The 20,839-nt window shown below is 46.5% G+C and overlaps 1 protein-coding gene across 1 annotated transcript; it reads right to left on the reverse strand.

The window, feature by feature from the left end:
* Positions 1 to 5,753: 5,753 nt before the first annotated feature.
* LOC142422624 (signal-regulatory protein beta-1-like) lies at positions 5,754 to 12,876 on the reverse strand. The gene is made up of 3 exons (XM_075527963.1): positions 12,858 to 12,876; positions 6,893 to 7,264; positions 5,754 to 5,824 (listed from the first exon to the last, which is right to left on the reverse strand). Exons 1-3 carry the CDS (start codon positions 12,874 to 12,876, stop codon positions 5,754 to 5,756), a joined length of 462 nt encoding a protein of 153 aa, XP_075384078.1.
* Between the last annotated feature and the right edge of the window lie 7,963 nt (positions 12,877 to 20,839).

Below are 20,839 nucleotides of genomic sequence, written 5' to 3' on the forward strand. Positions count from 1 at the left end.
TTATTGGGGTGGGTGGGTCCTAACTCCAATAATGAATATTGTTCCGAGGATAAAACGATTCTGAGACACCCAGAAGACCATGATGGTGGAGGCTGCGACTGGAGCAATGTAACCACGATCCCAGGAATGATCAGGATTACTGACAACCACCAGTAGCCAAGAGGAAGCCAAAACCAAGTCTTCCCTACACCCTGAGAGGGAGTATGCACACTCACTATCTTGAGTGCAGAACTCTGGCCTCCAGAACTGGGTGAGGGGGAAAACCCCATTGTTTTAGCCATTTGTTCGTTAGTGCAGCCATTGGAAACTGATGCAAACCAATAGCAGGCTGGCAACAGGACTCCGTCAACGAGGGTCGGAGAAGCCGGATGTGGGAGAACCATTACTATTTCATCCTCAGGGAAGTAGGATGATGTACACCAGAAGACTGACAGACCCCAACCTCAGGCATGTGCAGAGTGTGGAAATGGTCATTTTAAGGGCTATGGGATTGGATACTTCAGGGTAAGTGATGGATTACCAACTGAAAGGTTGGCAGTTCAAACCCACCAGTCACTCTGTTGGAGAAACATGAGGTTATTTGCTTCTCCAAAAAAAAATGTACAAGCTCAGGTACCCTATAGGGGATGGGAAAGATGTTGTAGCTGGGAATCTAGCCTTTGGAAAATGACAGTGAAAAGCTGAGCATGATTAATATTCATCTAAAGACTATACATAAAAGCTAGAAGACTTCTTGGAAACCCAGTATATTTCTATCTCTAGCTCTCTAAAGCATTGTTTAAAAGTTATTCACTTCTCTGTTAACAAGGTGCAGAGTTAATGCTGTGTGCCAAGTATTATTAGGCTTGCCCGTTGTCAGTAATGGATTTGAGAAAACCTATTTTGGGGCACTCAATACTTAAAGTACTCTGTTGAAAACATACCCAACTCTCAATACTTGCAAAGTATTACGTGTGCTTTGTCCTGTCAATCTTTAGATCTGAACTTACATTATTAATCTGTATCAGTGGGTGTGAAAATGGACTCCTTTGACACATTTATACATAAGCAAACAAAAGTCCTACTGGATAATATTAGACAAGACTATTTTACAAACATCATATTCCATATTGCCTTGCAATAATAAACATTACATGTCATATTTATGTAAGTTATTTTAGATAACTGATTTTAACAACAAATAATTTTAACATTTTAGTTCTATATGTTAGTTTGAACTATGTCTATTTTATAAGTTAGAAAGCTCATGGCATGCTCAAGACCAAAAAGACCTCTCAAGCACACCGCCTAGTATTTTTTTACCCTCAAGCACCTCTCAGTTTTTTGAACAGTGATGGCTTGCATGTTGCTGTGAGACTGAAAACGATGTCACTGGTATATCAAATACGAGCAGGGTTACTGAGGGTGAAAACTCGGGTTTCCACAAAGCTTCCAAACTCAAATAGACTAGGAAGAAAGGATGGGTGATATACTTTTGAGGGATTAGCCACAGAAAACCTTGTTTGATATAGAACCAGAAGATGAGCACTTCGGGTTAGGAATCACTAAAAGTTGTCCTGGGAAAGGCTTGACTCTTCACAGTTGACCTCCATGATGTGGTCCTGGCTAAGCTTTCCATGTCTTCATTTGCTGATGGGGCATAACTGAACACGAGAAGAGACAGCTGCAAACGCCCAGAACATGGAATGACCACAGTATGACTCTACGGAGAGTGGAAGTCATCAGAGATGAAGTGGGATGCATAAAGATCACTTTCCATACACCTGAATGACCTGGAAATGGACTGGTACTGGCCACTGGGAATAGGACAAAGGCATGGCTTACTGTGCCAGGAATGGAAAATTCTAGAAGGATGATGTCCAATTCATAAATGAAAAGAATATTTCAAGGTCTATCTTCAAGTACAGTGCTGTATCTGATGAGATCCTATCCACAGGTTTGTAAATATGAATATATAAATATGGATAATATTCAAATTTACACACCAACTACTAAGTCAGTGATGAATAAATTGAAGAATGCTACCTCCCTCTTCAGTCTGAAATGGATGACACATACCATCAGATTCACAAGCAATTACTGGTGATTGGAAAACAAAAGCTGGCACAAAGAGGAAGCCACAGCGGTTTGAAACTATGGCCTTGGTGGTCGAATCAATGCAGGAGATCCCGTGAGAGAATTTTGCCAACAACTTCTTCAGTGCTAGGGCACTTTTTCCAACTACATAAACAACGACTGTGCAAACGGAACTCCCCTCACGCACTATACAGACATCAAACAGCCTACATCTGGGGGAAGAGCGAGTGAGAAGCGCAGTATCATCAGCCCAAACAAGACCGGGGCTGATTGTGGAACAGACCATCAATTTCTCATATGTGAATTCAGGTGGAAGCAGAAGACAACGAACATTCCACAAGAGCTAACATAGAACCTTGAGTACGTCCCTCGTGAATTTAGAGAACATCTAAGAATAAGTCTGACCCTGGAACCCTGAGGACAATGATCTGGCCAGCTGTGGGACGATACCAGAAATGTCAAGGTATCAGCAAATCCTGACGAAAGCAGAAAGGTCACTAGATGTCTAGAATGAAAGGAAAGTCCTCAATGGATGGCAGAAGGGAGCCTGACTCTTGCTCTTGAGCGCAGAGTAGCTAAAGCAAATGGAAGAAATGACGAAGTTGAAGACCTGAGCAGAAAATCTCACAGGACACCTTGAGAAGACAAAGTAGAAGATTATAATGAAATGTGCTAAGACTGGCCGGTGAACACCAATCCTGTTCAGCAAATCTTAAGCAGAAAGAATGGGAAGGGGGCTGGTATGGCTCAAGGAGCAGTATCGAATGAAACAGGAGGCATCAAGAGAAGATAAAAGGAAAACACAGCTACAAACCAGAAGTAACGGGTCCACATTCAACCATTTCTTCAGGTAGCATAAGATCAGTAACGACGTCGTGCAGGAAGAAGTGTGAGCTTCGGTGAGGCATCAGGGTGAAGCAAGGCCTAAGTCATGGGCAGGATCCCAACGGAGGGGGTTCGGCCATGAGAGACGATACCAATCCTCTTCCCTGCCAGCCACTGAGGTGATGGCTGGGCTAGAACACAGACAAGGGTATCGTATATTACAAGTGTTTACCTAGATCCCCTCGGATTTCATACAAAGGGTACCTAACTTGACAGAGGTGTGAAAAAGGCATTGGTGAAAGCGAGTTCTGAACTAGTTTAACCAGAAAGAATAATATCTCCTTCAACAACCGTTGTGGTGATCACTGTGACAGAAGCGCTGCCTCCATCGCATGTGCTCGCTGGACCCGCTCCTTCCCGATCTGTGTTCCCAGACTCCACCTACAGCACCCTCAAATTCAATTTCTGTGACTTTGGCAATAATGGCCCAGGTTCTCACTGCCAGCTGCCCAAGGCAATCACGGGAAAGGCCAGTTCTCTCCAGTAGAGTCCACACCACACGCATGGAAAGAGAGCTGGTGTCTTCTCTGTGCCTGCACAAGCTCAGCTTGCCCAGAGCCAAGCAGAGGGCGAACTTTGGAATTTCAAAGTCTGCTTGAACACTGTATGGAAATGAAAAACAGATTTCACATGAAAAAAAAAAAGCCTACAACGCTAGCCAATGGGCGCCTGCCTTCAAGGCAGATAGATGGGTTTGGCAATTAGTGAAAAGAAGGGGGTGGGCAGAGAAAGGACAGGATCTTTTAGAGCAGTAGTTCCCAAACTTCCTAATGTCTTTACCGCAGCTCCTCAGGCTGTGGTGGCCCCGTGGGTGGGCATTTCTGCATGTGGGCGGACCCGCCTGGAGATGGAGAGAGGAGCGGTGTCTTGGTTCCTTTTAGACCATCAGAAATAATGATCTTAGGTGACCCTGTGCAAAGGTCATTTTGACCCCTAAAGGGGTTGTGACCCACAGGTTGAGAACCTCTGTGTTAGAAGCTTCCTGTCTTCTGAAATGAGAAAGCAGAAAATTCTGATAATTTAACCCCAAGACAGAATGATAGGAGTAGCAGAGCTTCAGAGAAACTTGAAATCATTTTCAATGTCAATGAAGCTCCTACGCTAAGGCTAGACCTGTGTATAGAAAGTATGTGACCCCGAGGGGACTCCCTGAGGATTGTAAATGGTTAATCATTAGGCTACTGCTAATCTAGTTCAGGCTAACGTAAGAAACCTCTGCTGTTTCTCCACGTGAATTACTGAATGGAACCTGGAGCTGCATGAGGACACACCCTCCTCAGGGAGACACCCCTCTGAGAAGCAGCAGGCCCGTCTCCAGCAGGGTGCTCCAGAAGGGCCCTCCCTCCAGCCTGGCCCATCAAACAGCCCTGAGCTGGGGCTCAGGTGGCAGATTCTGAAGGACGAGGCCACTCCGTGTCCTTGAGGACTCTCCACACTCAGTGTCTCCCAGGAGGTTCTGACTGGTCACACCTTAGAGTGACCCATGGGCCAGGTTGGTCCCTCGACACTCAACCTTTACAGGAGCTGCAGCCCCACCTTTTCCCGTCGGAGTGACAGCTGAGTGTGGCCACTTCTCGGCTTTCCGAACAGAAGTCTGACCTTCCATGGGAAACCTGAACTTTCCCGGACACAGTGACTGTGTCCCGTGGGATTTCCCATGGCCCTCCACCCGCACATGCCACCCAAGAGCAGATGACCACCTTCAGGACCCTGACCCTGACCCTGTGCCACCCGGGGCTTCAGCGGCTATAGCCAGCCATGTCCCTCCTCGCCGTCTGTGCACAGGCCGGTTACTCTGCAGTGATAAATGGGTGAGACTAGGTTTCTGACCAAGTGGGACTGGGGTATAAACCCCTGCTTCCCCAGGAGCCCCAGCATCCTGCAGGGACTGCCTCGGTCTTCAGCACTGGGCAGTGGGCACTAGTTCTCGGTGGGGTGGCCCTGAACCCTTCTGTCTCATCACTGCTGCCCTGCATGCGCTGGCTCCCTGGCTGCACAGGGAGGAGCTGGTCCGGGCAGTAGGGGAGAAGATGTCTCAGGGGTTACAAGGCTGCTGAGAAGCCTCTTGTAGGGAGGGGGCCACATGTCCTAAGCTGGGGGCAGTGTCTGTGGGATCTGGGTTATAAAGGAGACCCTCCACCCTATGGGGACAGTCACTTTTAGTTTTTAATGTTGATTGCTGCTAAAGGAGCTCTGGTGACATAGTTACACTGGGTTGCTAGCTACAGGAGAGCAGGTCAAAGCCACCAGGCACCCTGAGGGACAAAGGTGAGGCTGTCCATCTCAGTGAAGATTCACAATCTGCGACACCCACAGGGGCTGTTCCACCCTGTCCTGTAGGGTCAGTATGAGCTGGAACCCACTCGATGGCAGCGAGCTTGGATGTACTTCATTGCTGCAAAACAGAGGACCCGAGCATTTAGAACAGAGAGGGATGGAGCATCCCCCACACCCTGACCAGCACAGAGGCTGTGGCAGAGAGCAGGGGCTGGGGAATCCAGCTACTGGGCTTCAAATCTGAGCCCTGGCTGCTCACAGACAGGTCCCCTCCCAGACCCTCAGGTCCCCCTGTGAGAGGGGCAGTGAAGGACCCTCCCTCTCAGAGCTGGATAAGGGGTATAGCCATCAGGGTACCTGGGGGAGTCCTCTCCTCACCCTCCCCCAGGCCGTGACTGCAGGACAGCAGGCAGAGAGGGAGGGCGTCCACGTGCAGAGAGCAGCTGTGGGTCGGTCAGGCTGAGACACGGGCTACAGTGCCGGCTCCCACTGAGAAAGGCCGCCCCTGTGGGACCTCAATCCTGGGCCTGCAACGTGTGTGGGGTCAGGATGAAGCGCCCTTTTCCCACCACGCCCACGTCCAGGGCTGTGGGAAACAGTCAACATGTCGGGACAGTGTCTGCCCTCTCCAACCAAGAGGATACCCCTGGTGAGGGGGACAGGGCAGCAGGTCACCCAGGCCACTCTGGGTGAGGGTCCCTAGATTGCGGACAGCCTGGGTTTCCATCAGCAGGAGCCCGGGGAGTGAGTGAGGCCCTTTCCACACCCTAGGGCGTCCTGCAGTCGTTATGAACAGAGCACATTGCCATCCACACAGAAATGGTGAGCACACAGTGGTCTGGGTGCAGTTTGACAGTGATTTCCTATCACCCAGGGACCTCAGGGTGTTAGGGGAAAGGGCCTTCTCAGCTTTGGGAACTGATGGAAAGGGACAACGGGGCTACTGCTCAGGGGTCGGTGAAAAGAGCTTTCATTCAGCACCTACTGCGTGCCAGCCCTGCCCTGGACAGAGCTGCTTCACACCGGAGCAGTCAGAGCGTGACCTGTGGGACAGTTATGTGACTAACACGGATATCTGTGATGAGTGCCCACGTCCAAGAACCTTGGTGATATTGGTTGTTTTTGTTTGCTGTGTGGGGGTGGGGGTGGGGTGGGGGGGGTCTTCCCCGTATCTCAGGGGATGTCATGACAGGGCCTACGGTCCTGCCTTATGGGCCTTGCCACTAACCAGCCTCACCATCAAGCAGTAGGTCTCTGCTTCTCAGGCTCTCCCTCCCTGGGAAGTGTCTGACTCAGTCGGGCCTCAGCGCACGTCTGTCCATAATAGAGACAGGAACATGGTGCGGGAGGAGCTGGGGCAGGAGGTGGGTTGGCTGTGCCTGGAGCTCCCAGGCTGTCAGTGCCTTGCTCTGCGGGGACCAGGCTGGAAAGGACCAGGCTCCCAAACAGACTTTTCTCCTCCTGCTTCCAGCTGGGGGCCTGGAGCAAACAGCAGGACCCCATGGCCTCAGCCCCTGGTCGGTGGAAGGCTGGGGAGGGGGTGGGGGACACCGAATCTGAACGCGCTGGACCAGCACCCCTGACGGCTGTTGCTCACAGCTCAGAGGCTCAGTCCTGAGCAGCTGTCACTCGGGGCGGGTCACCCTGTACTCACCACTCACTGTCACCCGAGTCCCAGGACCAGACTTGTGCTCCACGTCATCAGGGCTTCCTTTCCTGAACTTCACACAGTAGTAGGTGCCGGCGTCGGCTGGGGTGATGTCGTTGATGCGGATGGAAAAGTCCAAGTTCTCTCTCTTGGTGGGGTCTGAAGCATTTCTTACTCGGGGGAAGAGTTGTTGTTGGTCTAGGTTTCCTTTGTAATCATAGATTAGCCTGCGATTTGGGACTGTCCCCCTGAACCACTTGATGGACCCCAGGGGATGCAGAGAGGAGAGCTGGCAGGACAGAGTGACCGTCTCTCCAGCTGCGACCGACACCGTCTCAGGTTGGATCACCTGCAGCTCCTCCTGGCTTGTTGTCAGTCCTGCAGGTTACACGGGGCTGTTACTCATCCTGCAGCCCTGTCTGTGAGCTCCAGCATCGGTCAGCAACAAGCCCTCTCTGAGCAAGCCCTGCCCTGCCGTTTGCTCAGCTCCTTCGTTGGACCATCTCACACATCCTCACAGAGACTACACAGTGAGCTGCCAGGGAAACTGAGGCACACAGGGGCAATGTGCTGACAGAGGGTGGGTGTGAGCCCAGTCTAAGAGAAGCCAGGATCCAGCCAGGGCCGTGCATGAAGCAGAGGCTGAATGAAAGGAAAACGTTGCCTCTGGAGCCTTCCGACCTGGAGTGGATCCGGGCTGGACCCTGCTTCCTGTGTGACCAGCTTCTCCGTGAGTTCTGAGTGAGCGCCTCCTTCTCTAGGAGATGGGATGATGCCCCACCCCTGCTCTGTCCTGAGAAGGACACGGGAAACACACAGAAGTCCCTGAGCACCTGGCTGGGCACATAGAAGCTGTTCTTATCACAATGCCAACAGTGACTGAGGGGGAAGGGCTGCTGCTCAGCTGTCAGGACCCAGCCCTGCAGATGCCCCTGGAGGGCAGGCCCCAGTGAGCAGGCTGTGGGTCCCATGGGTCCTGCACGCAGTCTGGGTATCCAGGGCTCCCAGGCTGGGCAGTGGGGAGCAGTTTGGGGTCCAGATCACAGGCCACTGCAGTCAGGAGACAGGGAGCTGGCAGAGGAGTGTGGGGAATGAGGGGAGGCCTCAGACAGGGCGATGACCTCATAGGAAGATGTTGATGCGAGATGTGCAGGGACCTCTGAGAACAGCCCAGAGCCTGACTAGGAACAAAGGTGGGGGAGGGGAGGAGGGAGGGCTGGGGAACAGAGAGACACCACAGTGAGAGGGATGAACTGGGGGAAAGGGACCCCAGAGGAAAAGAGCGAGAAGTAGAAAGAGACAGAGGTAGAGAGAGGAGAGTGCAGATAGAGACAGGAAGAGAGGTGGAGATGGAGTGGGGAATGGGTGGGAGTCTTCTGTGCAGGACACGGTGACCTGGGTCCAGCCTGCATGGTCCATTGCCCCTCAACGTGACCTTGGAAAGTCCTGCCTGGAGCTGGCACGTCTGTCTTTCACAGCTATCGGGAATGCAGCAGATGCCCTGAGCAGCCCTCTTGCGCTGCTCTCAGCAGGAGAGAGACCTTGTGGAACTGTGTCCAGTCCATGGGCCTGGCCCTGCCCTCCAGGTGCCCAAGAGATGGTAGACCTAGGGATCTCATTGTGTCCTTTCTTGGAAATCTTGTGGTCAAGGAGAGATCTCATCCCCCTGTATCTTCTCTCCCCAGTCTCCCTTCCTTCTTCTATTTGCTGGTTCCTGCTGTAGTTTTTTCTCTAGGACCTGGATGGGGAGCCAGTGGAGCAGAGTTTCAAAGCAGCAGCCTGCTCTTCACAGGAGAGCGGAGGACCCAGGTCCACCAAGGCAGGGGTGTGGCCAGCAGCCTCACCTGGCTGGGAGGGGTGGGGCCTGTGTCCAGGTGGGAGAGGGACACAGGGAGGCACAGGGACATCCAGGTGGAGACTAGAAGCAGCCCAGTGTCATCAGAGGCAGGGTGGGAGCTACCAATAGCACCGAGCCCGGAACTGTCCTGTCCTCTGCATTCCAGCATCAGAGAGGAGATGGGCAGGACACGCGGTTAGAAGTGGGGGCACAGGAGCCAGCTCAGCACCCATCTCTGGGTCTCATCCCCCATAAAGTGGGGAACAGCATCTACCCCTGCAAGTCCTGAAGTCCTCATGGCCCAGTCAGTCCCCCTCAATGGCTGTCATATGGGTGGTGCTGGCCAAACACTGCCTCCTGTCCCACCCCACCTTCACAGAGATGCATTATCAAGATGCAGTGGGCGCCCCTCCTTCACCACATCCCTCCTCTAGTGTGCAATGTCCATCTGGACTGTTGTCACCCCTGTCTAGACAGTGTCCGACACAACAGGGAAAAACCAACAACTCTCAGATTGAGTCTGCCTCCTCCAAACCCAGGTGTGCCAAAATCGAGCTGGGTGTGAGTTGGTTTTCAAATCCCTGACATAATGGAAGGAGATTCCAGGCCTTTTTTCTGAGTTACCCCCAGGGGGTTTCAAACTGTCATCCTTTGAGTCAGTTGTGGAGTGCTAGTGATTCTCTGTGCCATCCAGGGATGCCAGGCGCACACACTCTAGGCACCACCCACCCCCCAAGCTGCGATGCATGCAAGGCATGTGGTGAAAGAAACTGGATGGAAGATGAACATGCCAGCCCTCCCATTTCTTCCCCTGCTCCCCAACTCCTCATCCAGGTGAGCAGCTGGCATGAACTCTCCGTGCAGAGCGCACCCCTGGGACACTCTGAGCTGGGCTGAGAGGAGCTGACTTGCAGCAGTGATGAGGTGAAGGGACTGGGGGGTGAGAATGGGAGCAGGAGCGCCCATGATGAGGGTGAAGCAGGGTTCACAGGCCTGGGTCTAAACCCTCGCTCTGCCCTCACCAGCTGCGTGACCTTGAGTGAATCCTGTCACCTCTTGGACTCTCAGACTCATCATCTGTCTACTGTGTATAACAATGGGTCCCCCAGGCCCATGCTGAGAATTAGCCGAGATAGTTCACTGATCCACCCACAGCATTCAGCTGAAGGTTATTTTTCAGTGATATCGTGTCAATTCTGACACATAGTGACCGTGTGTCCAACAGAACAAACCAGTGTCCAGTCTGCACATCTTCACAAGTCTTGTGACACTTGAGCCCCTTGTTGCAGCCTGTTCTCCCAGCCCCTCGACTTTTCCACGCATGTCTTTCCCACAGAATGGTCTCTCTTGATAACATGTCCCAAGTATCTGAGACAAAGTCTTACCACCTTGACCTCAAGGGAGCATTCTGATAGAATTTTCTCCATGGCAGACATTTTGTTTCCAATGTATTTTCAATGTTCTTTGTCAGCACCAGAATTCAAATGAATCGATTATTCTACTTATTCAGTTTCCAACTTTCACATCACTATGAGGTGATTCAAAATATTCTGGAATGAGTCAGTTGCCCCTTAGTCCTCCAAGTGACATCCTAGTTTATCAACAGTTTTGGAAGTTCTGATGTGTGATCATGAGGTGTCATTGTGACCGGGCAACGTGCATCAGAAGACTCACAACAAACAGTACACAAACAAAGAGAAACACATCGATGAGAATGGAGGAAGTTTGGAGCAGAGACCCAGGACCCATGTATGGAAAATGGAACATCCCCCCACGGAGGGGTCACAGGCAGAGGATAAGTCAACCAGGGTGCAGTAGAACACTAAGGGTCACACAACATACCTCTGATCCCTTAAGGCCTCCTTCTCCCTCGCTGTCATTCCCCCGTGCTGCTTCCCAATCTAGACTAGACGGGAGCGTGTGCACAGGTAGAGGCAAGGGATAAAACTCACAGCACAGGGAACCCAGGAACAGCAATGGGAATAGAGATGCCAAAGGGTAGTGGGGAGGGAGAGAGCGGTGGGGAGAGAAGGGGGCACAGATCACAATAATGGCACATCACCCCAAACCTTCTCCCATGGGAATAACAACAGAAACCAGAGGGGAAGGCAGACAGCAGTTGGTGTGAGATTTGAAAGTAATTAACAATCTACAATCTATCAAGGGGCCAAAGAGGAGCAGATCCCAGGGGCTCAATGGAAAGTAAATGTCTAGAAAAGAACAATGGAATCTATGTGTGAATATGTCAGATACAATTGATGGCTGGATTGTAACAAGAGTTGAAAGAGCCCCCAATAAAATGATTATTTTTAAAAACAGACAATAAAGAAGGTGGTCTCATGCCGCTGCTAATTTTATGCAATGCATCATTGATACCTTGACTGTTGCATCTATGAATATTGATTTTGGCTCCAAGCTAGATGAAACCGTTGACAACGTCAATCTTTCCTCTGCTTATCATGGTGCTGCCTTTTAAAAAAAGTCACGATGTTACCTGTGTATATCAAGCTATTCCCCATTGATCCAGCTGTGAGGACTTTGGTTGTCTTTACATTGAGGTGTACCGCATACTGACAGCTTCCAGAGAGGATCTACATCCGCAAGTGCTTGTACCCTCCTCATCCTCAGCAAGCAAGGTTGCCTTATCTGCATAGTGAAGGTTGTTAATCTGCCTTCCTGAGATCCTGACACTGTGTCCTTCTTCTTACAATTCATCTTCCCTTTTTATTTGCTCAGCATGAGACAGACTGAATGTGGTCATAGGATGCTGCCATGAGGCACTTTTCTGGATTTTGAACTTTTAGTGCTCTATCTGTTTTGCTTGCACAACAGCCTCTAGTTCCATGTACAAGCTTCACACGAACCCATGAAGTGTTCTGGAAATCCCATTCATCTCATGGCTATCATAGTTAGTTATGTTCCACTCAGTCAAACACTTTGCATAGTCAATTGGCTCAAGTTAACATCTTTCTAGCATTCTCTGCTTTCAGCCAAGATCAGTCTGGTGTCAACAATGATATCCCTTGTTCTATATCCTCTTGTGAATCTGGCCCGAGTCTCCTGCTAATGTTCTGCTGTACCCATTGTTGGAGGATCTTCAGCAAAATTTTACTTGCATATGAGATTCATGATAGTGTTCTACAATTTGCACATTGTTTGGATTGCTTACTTTGAAATGGGTACAAATATGGATCTCTTCCTGTAGTTGGCAAAGTAGCTATGTTCCAAATTTCCTGGCACAGACACGTGAGTGTATTGAGTGCTTTATCAGCTTGTTAAAACATGTCAGTTCATTTTCAAACAATTCCTGGAGCCTCGTTTTGAGTTAGTGCTTTCAATGCAGTCCGACTTTTCCCTTCGCTTCCATTGGTTGTTGCTCATAAGGTATTTCATTCTCCGGAATGTTGGCTGGTTCTTTTTGGTTTAGTGACCTACTGTATTTGTGTGTGTGTTCTTTACATCGTGTGTGTGTGTGTGAGTTCTTTACATCATGTGTGTGTGTGTGTGTGTGTGTGTGTGTGTGAGAGAGAGAGAGAGAGAGAGAGAGAGAGAGAGAGAGAGAGAGAGAATAAATTTATTTGAATAAATAAATCCTCGGTAATCCATCTTCTTTTGACGCTTCCTGCATCATTTAATAATTCGAATCAGGTATTCATATGGCTTATAGGGCCAGAAACCAGATGTTCAGGAGGAATGGCATCCCATCCACCATCAAACAGGATATGTAGGGCCCATTCTGACTTCTGGGAAGATGGCACACATGCAGGGACACCTGTGCACTGTTTTCTGTATGTGGTCACCGGACTTTGGGTGAGGGACCATGAAGGGTGATTCAGATCGATCCCTGGTCTCTCAGCACACTGAGGACCATTTGATGTTTTCCCTGCAAATGGCACAGCTGCACTCACCATGACATGCGTCCTCCTGGGTTTATGCACAAGTGAGACCCATGCATTGGGATCACTATTGTTTCTCAGCGTTGAAAACCACATTTGCTTTGTTTCCCTGTGATCCTCCCCCATCCTCTCCTGTCATGGTTCCCTGTGTTTCCTACCCCGATGACCCTTGCCCCCCAATCCCTTGGTTGCTCATTGCTGTCCCCATCCCCTGGGTGACCTTTTCTGCACCTCCCACCTGTGCCCAGGTATTCCATGGTGGGAAGAAGCCCAGGATAGTCTGCCCTTTAGTGTATCACAAGGCTGATAGATACTACTGTGGTCAGTAGATCGGAATCCCACTTGTGATTATCCCATCGCCAATGCTCTGCATAATCTCCAAATAGCAAGAGCACAACTAGGCCCCCCAGTTGGATAACCCCGCTTTCTAGAGATCCTTCCCCAGTGAGACAGAGATGGTGCTTGAACCCGTGGCACAGCTGGCTTCATGCACTTGTTAGACTCATCAGCTTCTGAGAAAGAAAGCATAGGGCTCCTTTCCTCACAGAGGATTTGGAGCTCAGCATGTCAGGATTACTTGTTGACCTTCCCTGCTCCTGATGATGTAGCCAGCAAACACAGGGTCCCACTGGTCTTAGTCAGACTACTCTCTGATCAGAGCCCTTCCTCCCTGGGGCACCAGCTACAATAGACTATATCCAAACTGGGCTGTACATACAGAGTGGAGAAGTCTGAGCTGTGCGGCAAGCTAGGGGTCTTCTGTTATAAAGACAAATAGCTGAAGGACTGCACACTTCCTTTCATAATTTACAGGGTGATTAAGGAACTATGGTCTATTTAATATAACCCTCAGGCAACCCAATCACCACAACCTCTCTAGAACCTACTTCCTACATCTATACAATGCCAATTCTCTTGTAACCTACCAAGTTAAAATATATCTTCCATAACTCTTTTCACCAACTAATTAAAAATTAACACACCTATCAGGAAAGCTTCATAAGATTAATACTACTCACTAAATATACTCCCAGGCACCATATCATATTTCTCCTATTCACCCAACTAACATGCCCTCATCAGCTATACAGAATACCTTTTCTGACAGGTAGCTGACTCTCCCATAACACATAGAGGCAGGCCCTCTTCCCTACAAATCACAGAAGACAAAGCAGCACCTCAGTTAATCCATAATGCATCACAGACAACAGCCAACACCAACAGCTTCTACAAAAAATGTATAAAAACAAAAAAAATTATTGAAGATGACACAAACTGAACAGAAGAAGCAGCCCTTGAGTTTCCAAATAGAGAATTCAAGAGAATATTGTTGAGCACCATACAAGAAATTAGGGCATCCATCCTGAAAACAGATGAAAATAGAGAGATACCAGAATCTTAACACCTAAGGGTAATTGAAGAGTTAAGGGAGGAGGTAACAGAACTAAGGAACACGGTGAAAGATCTCAACTATAGAATGGAATAAATGGAAAATCAAATCAGCGAACCCAAAGATAACCAAGCAGAACTCAGTGCACAAGAGAAGCAATCTAATACAAAAGCACAAAACAAAAACCAGAAGAAGCCAGTGTTTTATGGGGGATTCCTAAAGAATAACAACATCCGAATTTTGGGGTCCATGAGAAAGATTAAACAAGTAGGCCTACAGTGAAAATAGTAAGGGAATTCTTGGAAGAAAATGTCCCCAATATCACAAAGGAGGTGACGATAACCATCCAGGAAGCAGAGAGAACACCACAAAGTTTAAACCCTACAAAACGATACCAAGACTTAAAGTAGTGAAATTATCCAACTTCAAATAAAAGGAGAGAATCATGAGAGCAGCTTGAGAGAAAACAGTAGTCACAGATAACAGTAAACAGATAGGATTAAGCCCAGGCCTCCGTGCAGTGACCAGGAAAGAAAGATGAAACAGGAGCAACATATCCAGAAATTTGAAGGACTATAACTGCAACTGAAGAATACTTTATTCAGAAAAACTCTTCCACCAAATTTGAAGGAGAAATAAAAGTTTTTTCAAATCAGGAAATATTCAGAGAATATGTGAAAAGAAATGTGCATTAGAAAAAAATTACTATCCAGTTATTTATGGTCAGAAGACCAACAAGCACAGAACATGAACACGCGATCACCACAGGGTATAACAATACCCAGAAATGAAAACATGGAAAATTACACCCAAAACATCAAAGATCAAATGGAAAACTAATACAGAAATAAACTCCTCACACATACACCACCATATAAATGAGGAAGAAAAGAAAATATCAAACACAAATAATAAGAGATGTCAGTGTCTAACATGAATTTAGATTTAGTGAGACTGAGTGTTAACAGGTTAAATGCACCCATAAAAAGACAAAGAGTAGTAGACTAGATTAGAAACAAGATCCAGAGATCTTCTCCCTTCAAGAGACACATTGGAAACTCACAGACAAAAACAGACCGAGAGTCAAAGGTTGGCAAAGAATTCACCAAGCTAATGCAATTGAAAAAAATAGGGGTGGTAATTGTAATCTCTGACAAAATAGACCTCAGGTACAGAAGATAACGAGAGACAAGAATGAGTATTCATAATGCTCAAGGCCCAATATACCAATAACATATAACCATAATTAACTTAGATTTGCCCAAGAAAAGACCCTCAACATTCATCATCTAAATCCTCAAAGAGATGAAGAAGAAATCACTACATCGATAATTGTAGTAGGTGGTTTTAATACACCACCCTCAAGGAAAGATAGATCAACAAGTAAGTAACTCAATAAAGGAATGGAAGGGCTGAACAAGACAATCGGTAAACTTGACCTCATAGATATTTGTACAGTTCCCCATCCATCATCAAAGAAAATACACATTCTTCTCCAATGCATATGGCTCATATTCTAGACTAGACTACATATTGGGCCATAAGCAAGGTTGAGAAAATCCAACCCCATAGAGATCATTCAATCAACCTTGTCTTACCACTGCAGCCCCAAGCTGGAAATCAATAATAGAATAGACAAATAAAGATAATAACTTAGAGACTCAAAAATTCACTTCTCAAAAAGCAATGGATAATAGTCCCAGTAAAAGAGGAAATTGGGAATTTCATAGAAATTAACCAGAATGATACACCACATACCCAAATTTATGGGATGCAATCAAAGAGGTTATGAGAGGTCACTTTATTTCAATAAATGAACACATGAAAAAAGAGGAGAGATCATGGTCACCTCCTTAACACAGCACCTGCCACAATTAGATCAGAGGTAACAGCATAATCCTTCCAAAAGTAAAAGGAAATAAATATATATAAAAAATAAGAGCAGAAATAAATGAACTAGAAAACAGAAGAATGAAAGAAAAATTTGACAAAACAAGAAACTGGTTCTTTGAAAGGATTTACAAAATTGACAAACCGCTAGCAAACTTAACATAAAAAGGAGGAGCAGATGTATCAATAATTAGGGATGAAATAGGGGAAGTCATAACAGACCATAATGAAAAAAAAGATTAATAACACAGTATTATCAAAATCTGTAAGCTAACATATTCAATACCTTGGAGGATATGGAAAAAATAGCTAGGAAAACACACTCTCTCTAAATGATCACATGTGGACATCGCGAACTTTAATAGACCCATAGCACATGAAGATATAGATAAGGTCATCAAGAAACTCCCATTGAAAAAAGGCCTTGGTTTAAATGGTTTCACAGGAGAATTCTACCAAGCACTCAGAGAAGAATTGACACCAATCCTATAAAACTCTTCCAGAACAAAGAAAGGGACAGCAAACTCCCAAACTCATTCAACAAAGCCAGCATAACTCTGATACCAAAAGAGGGCAAAACCCCACAGATAGTGAACTGGAGACCTCTATTTCCTATGAACATAGATGCAAAACTCCTGAACAATATCTTGGCCAATAGAATCCAATAACCTATCAAAAAATAATACATCATGACCAAGTGCTATCATATCAAGGGTGCGGCTGTGGTTCACATTCGAAAAACTATAAACGTAATCCACCACATTCACAAATATAAGGAGAAGAACCACAGAATCATATCAAGTGATGCAGAAAAGCTTTTGATAATATCCACCACCCATTCCTGATAAAAATGCTCAAGAAGATAGGATTGGAAGGGAAAATCCTCAATAGAATTAAGGCCATACATGGAAAACCATTAGTCAATATTAGACTCAAAGAAAAAAGCTGGAAACATTTCCATGGAAAAACAGAACCCAACAAGGATGTCCAGGGGGTAGGGGGGGAGGGGGCGGAGGAGGTAGTGGTGTTAACAAACCCAGGGAGAAGGGAACAATAATTGATCCAACACTTTGAGGAGGGTGAGGAAGACCTGGTAGGGTGTGATTAAGGGTAATGTAACCAAGAGGAATTACTGAAACCCAAATGAATACTAAGCATGATAGTGGGACAAGAGGAAAGTTAAAGGAAATAGAGGAAAGAGCTGGGAGGCAAAGGGCATTTATAGAGATCTAGATAAAGGCATGTACATATACAAATATATATATGAGCATGGGGAAATAGATCTATGTGCATATATATACAGGTTTAGTATTAAGGTAGCAGACGGACATTGGGCCTCCACTCAAGTACTCCCTCAATGCAAGAATACTTTCTTCTATTAAATTGGCATTCTATGATGCTCACCTTCCCAACACAACCACTGAAGACAAAGCAGGTGAATAAGCAAATGTGGTGAAGAAAGTTGATGGTGGCCGACAATCAAAAGATATAGCGTCTGGGGTCTTAAAATCTTGAAGGTAAACAAGCAGCCATGTAGCTCAGAAGCAACAAAGCCCACCTGGAAGAAGCACAACAGCCTGTGTGATCACGAGATGCCGAAGGGATCAGTTATCAGGCATCAAAAAACAAAATATCATTTCATTGTGTGCTCACCTCCATGATATGATTGCTGAAGACAAATGGGTGTATAAGCAAATGTGGCGAAGAAAGCTGATGGTGCCTGGCTATCAAAAGATATAGCGTCTAGGGTCTTAAAGGCTTGAAGGTAAACAAGTGGCCATCTAGCTCAGAAGAAGCAAAGCCCACATGGAAGAAGCACACCAGCTTGTGCAATCACGAGGTGTCGAAGGGATTAGATATCTAGCATCATCAGAACAAAAAAATCTTATCATAGTGAATGAGGGGGGAGTGCGCAGGGGGACCCAAAGCCCATTTTTAGGCCACTGGAAATCTCCTTACAGAAGGGTCTCGGGGAGGAGACAAGCCAGTCAGGGTGCAATGTAGCAACAATGAAACATACAACTTTCCTTTAGTTCCTAAAAGTTTCTCTTCCCCCCCCCACCCATCACGATCCCAATTCTACCTTACAAATCTGGCTAGACCAGAGGATGTACACTGGTACAGATAGGAACTGGAAACACAGGAAATCCAGGGTGGATGATCCCTTCAGGACCAGTGGTGTGAGTGGGGATACTGAGAGGTAAGAGGGAGGGTGGGTGCAAAAGGGGGAACCGATTACAAGGATCTACATGTGACTTCCTCTCTGGGGAATGGACAATAGAAAAGTAGGTGAAGGGAGACGTTGGACAGGGCAAGATATGACACAATAATAATTTATAAATTATCAAGGGTTCATGAGGGAGGGGGAGAGTAGAGGGAGGGGAAAACAAGGAGCTGATGCCAGGGGCTTAGGTGGAGAGCAAATGTTTTGAGAATGATGAGGGAAATGAATGCACAAATGTGCTTTACACAATTGATGTATTTATGGATTGTGATAAGAGTTGTATGAGCCCCTAATAAAATTATTAACAAACAAGGATGTCCCTTGTGCTCACTTTTATTCAACATTGAGCTGGAAGTCTCAGCCAATAAGATAAAACATGAGCAAGAAATCAAGGGAGTACAATTGGTAAAGAAGAAGTGAAACTTTTGATCATTGCAGACCATGTCATTTTATATATGGAGAATCCCAAGACATTCACAATTGGATTACTGGAAACAATGGAGGAGTTTAGTCATGTAGCAGGATACAAGATGAACAAACAGAAATCACTTGCTGTCCTATATACCAGTGATGGGAATACTGAGAAAGATATCAAGGAAACAATATAATTCACAATAGCCACACAGAAGCTGGAATACTTAGGAATAAGCCTAACCACCCCCCACCCCCAAGATCTGCACAAAGAAAACTACAGAACATTACCATAGGAAATCAGCAGAGTTATACACAAATGGAATAACATCCCATGTTTATGGATCGGAAGACTCAATATTGTGGAAATGTCAATATGACCTATGCACTACACAGATTCAGTGCAATCAGAATATAAATCCCAGCATCATTCTTCAAAGAAATAAAATGATTACCAACTTCGTATGAAGAGGGCAGAGACCCAAGGTAGGCAAAGAACTCCTGAAAAAGAAGAACAAAGTGGGTAGTCTTGCTCTACCTGACCTCAACATCTACTAGACAGCTACAGTTGTTAAAACAGCCTGGTCGTGGTAGAATGATAGACACATGGACCAGTGGAACAGGACAGAAATTCAAGAAATATAAACTTCCTCATGCAGACAATTTCTTTTTTACAAAGCCCCCCTCTAAAATGAAATGGAGATGCCCTCTTCAGTAAACCATCTTAGAAAAGCTGCATATCCATATGCAGAAGGATGAAACAAGACCCACATTTCACTCCATGCATAAAAACAAACTCAAGGTGGATCAACGATCTCCATGTAAAACCCAAAGCTATCAGGATCATCAATGAGATACTTGGGAGAAAGAAAGGAGCCCGGGTGCAGGGAATACACAGGCTCTCCAAATTAACAAAAGAAACACACTCCATGGAAGATAAAATAGATGAATGAGCCCTACTAAACGTAAAACACCTGTGTTCATCAAAACACTTTATTGAAAGAGTCAACAGAGAGCCCACAGACTGGGAAAGGATATTTACTAATTACATAACAAAGGGTTAATTACTAACATCTAGAACAGCAGTTCTCAACCTGTGGTTTGTAACACCTTTGGGGGGCGAACGACCCTTTCACAGGGGTTTCCTGATTTATATCAGTAGCAAAATTACAGTTATGAAGTAGTAGTTAAATAATTTTATGGTTGGGAGGTGGTTACCACTCCATGAGTAACTGTATTAAAGGGTGGAGGCATTAGAATGGTTGAGAACCACTAATCCAGAGTATTTTGCAAGCTTACACCAAGAAAAAAATGAACAGCTCTCTGAGAAGGTGGGCAAATGATCTTAACAGACGATTCACAAAGGATGACACTAGAATGGCTCTTACACACATGAGTAAATGCTTATGGTCATTAGCCATCTGGGAAATGCAAGTCACAACAACCATGAGATACCACCTAAGATACCACTACTGTAGCACAATTATGAAAATACACACTGAGAACAACAAATGTTTGGTGAGATAGGAACTTCTATCCACTGTGGTAGACTTTGTAAATAAGTACAACCACTGTGGAAGGTGAATGGCGATACATAAAATTGATGGCAATTGAACTACCATATGACCCCGAAATACCATAACTGGGCATATACTCAAGGGAAATAAAAAGCAGATCAGGAACAGATGTTTGCCAGTCCCATGTTCATCACAGCACTGTTCACAATGTCAAGATTCTGGAAACAACCTAAATTTCCATCAGTAGATGATGGGTTAAAGAAACTCTGGTTCCTATACAGGGTGAAATAGCCCTGTAAACAGCAGTTAACACCTCAAAGCGTGGCCAGATCTGGAAGACAGCATGCTGAGTGAAGTTAGTCAAGCACAATAGGACAAAGACTTTATTAAAAGGCCACTGTGACAGGAAAAAGCAGTAGACTGGGCACAATCTTGTAGGGCATCCAGTCTTCTGGCTGGGGACCAGAGAGTCTGGTAAAGAGCCAGACCAGTGCCAATGAAACATACCTGCTGCAGATCAGGACAGTGTAGGACAGCTAGGATCAAATGGACAGCGGAGAGGAGTAGGGATGCTGTCTGCTGAGCGGTAGCCATGCGGATCTGGGGGACGTCACCTGGAGAAGGAGGTGGTCCTGTCAGAGGGATGGGGCTTAGTGATGGGAGGGACATAGCAGAAGTGGAAGAGGGAATGCAACAGTCGGGGGATGGGTGATAGGGAGGGCAAGGGAAATTCTGGAGTAAATAATGAAGATTGGAAGAGGCAGGGAGCACTAGAACTGATCTTCAAT

This window comes from Tenrec ecaudatus, chromosome 12 (genome assembly GCF_050624435.1).
Source record: "Tenrec ecaudatus isolate mTenEca1 chromosome 12, mTenEca1.hap1, whole genome shotgun sequence".
NCBI classification, from domain to species: Eukaryota; Metazoa; Chordata; class Mammalia; order Afrosoricida; family Tenrecidae; genus Tenrec; species Tenrec ecaudatus.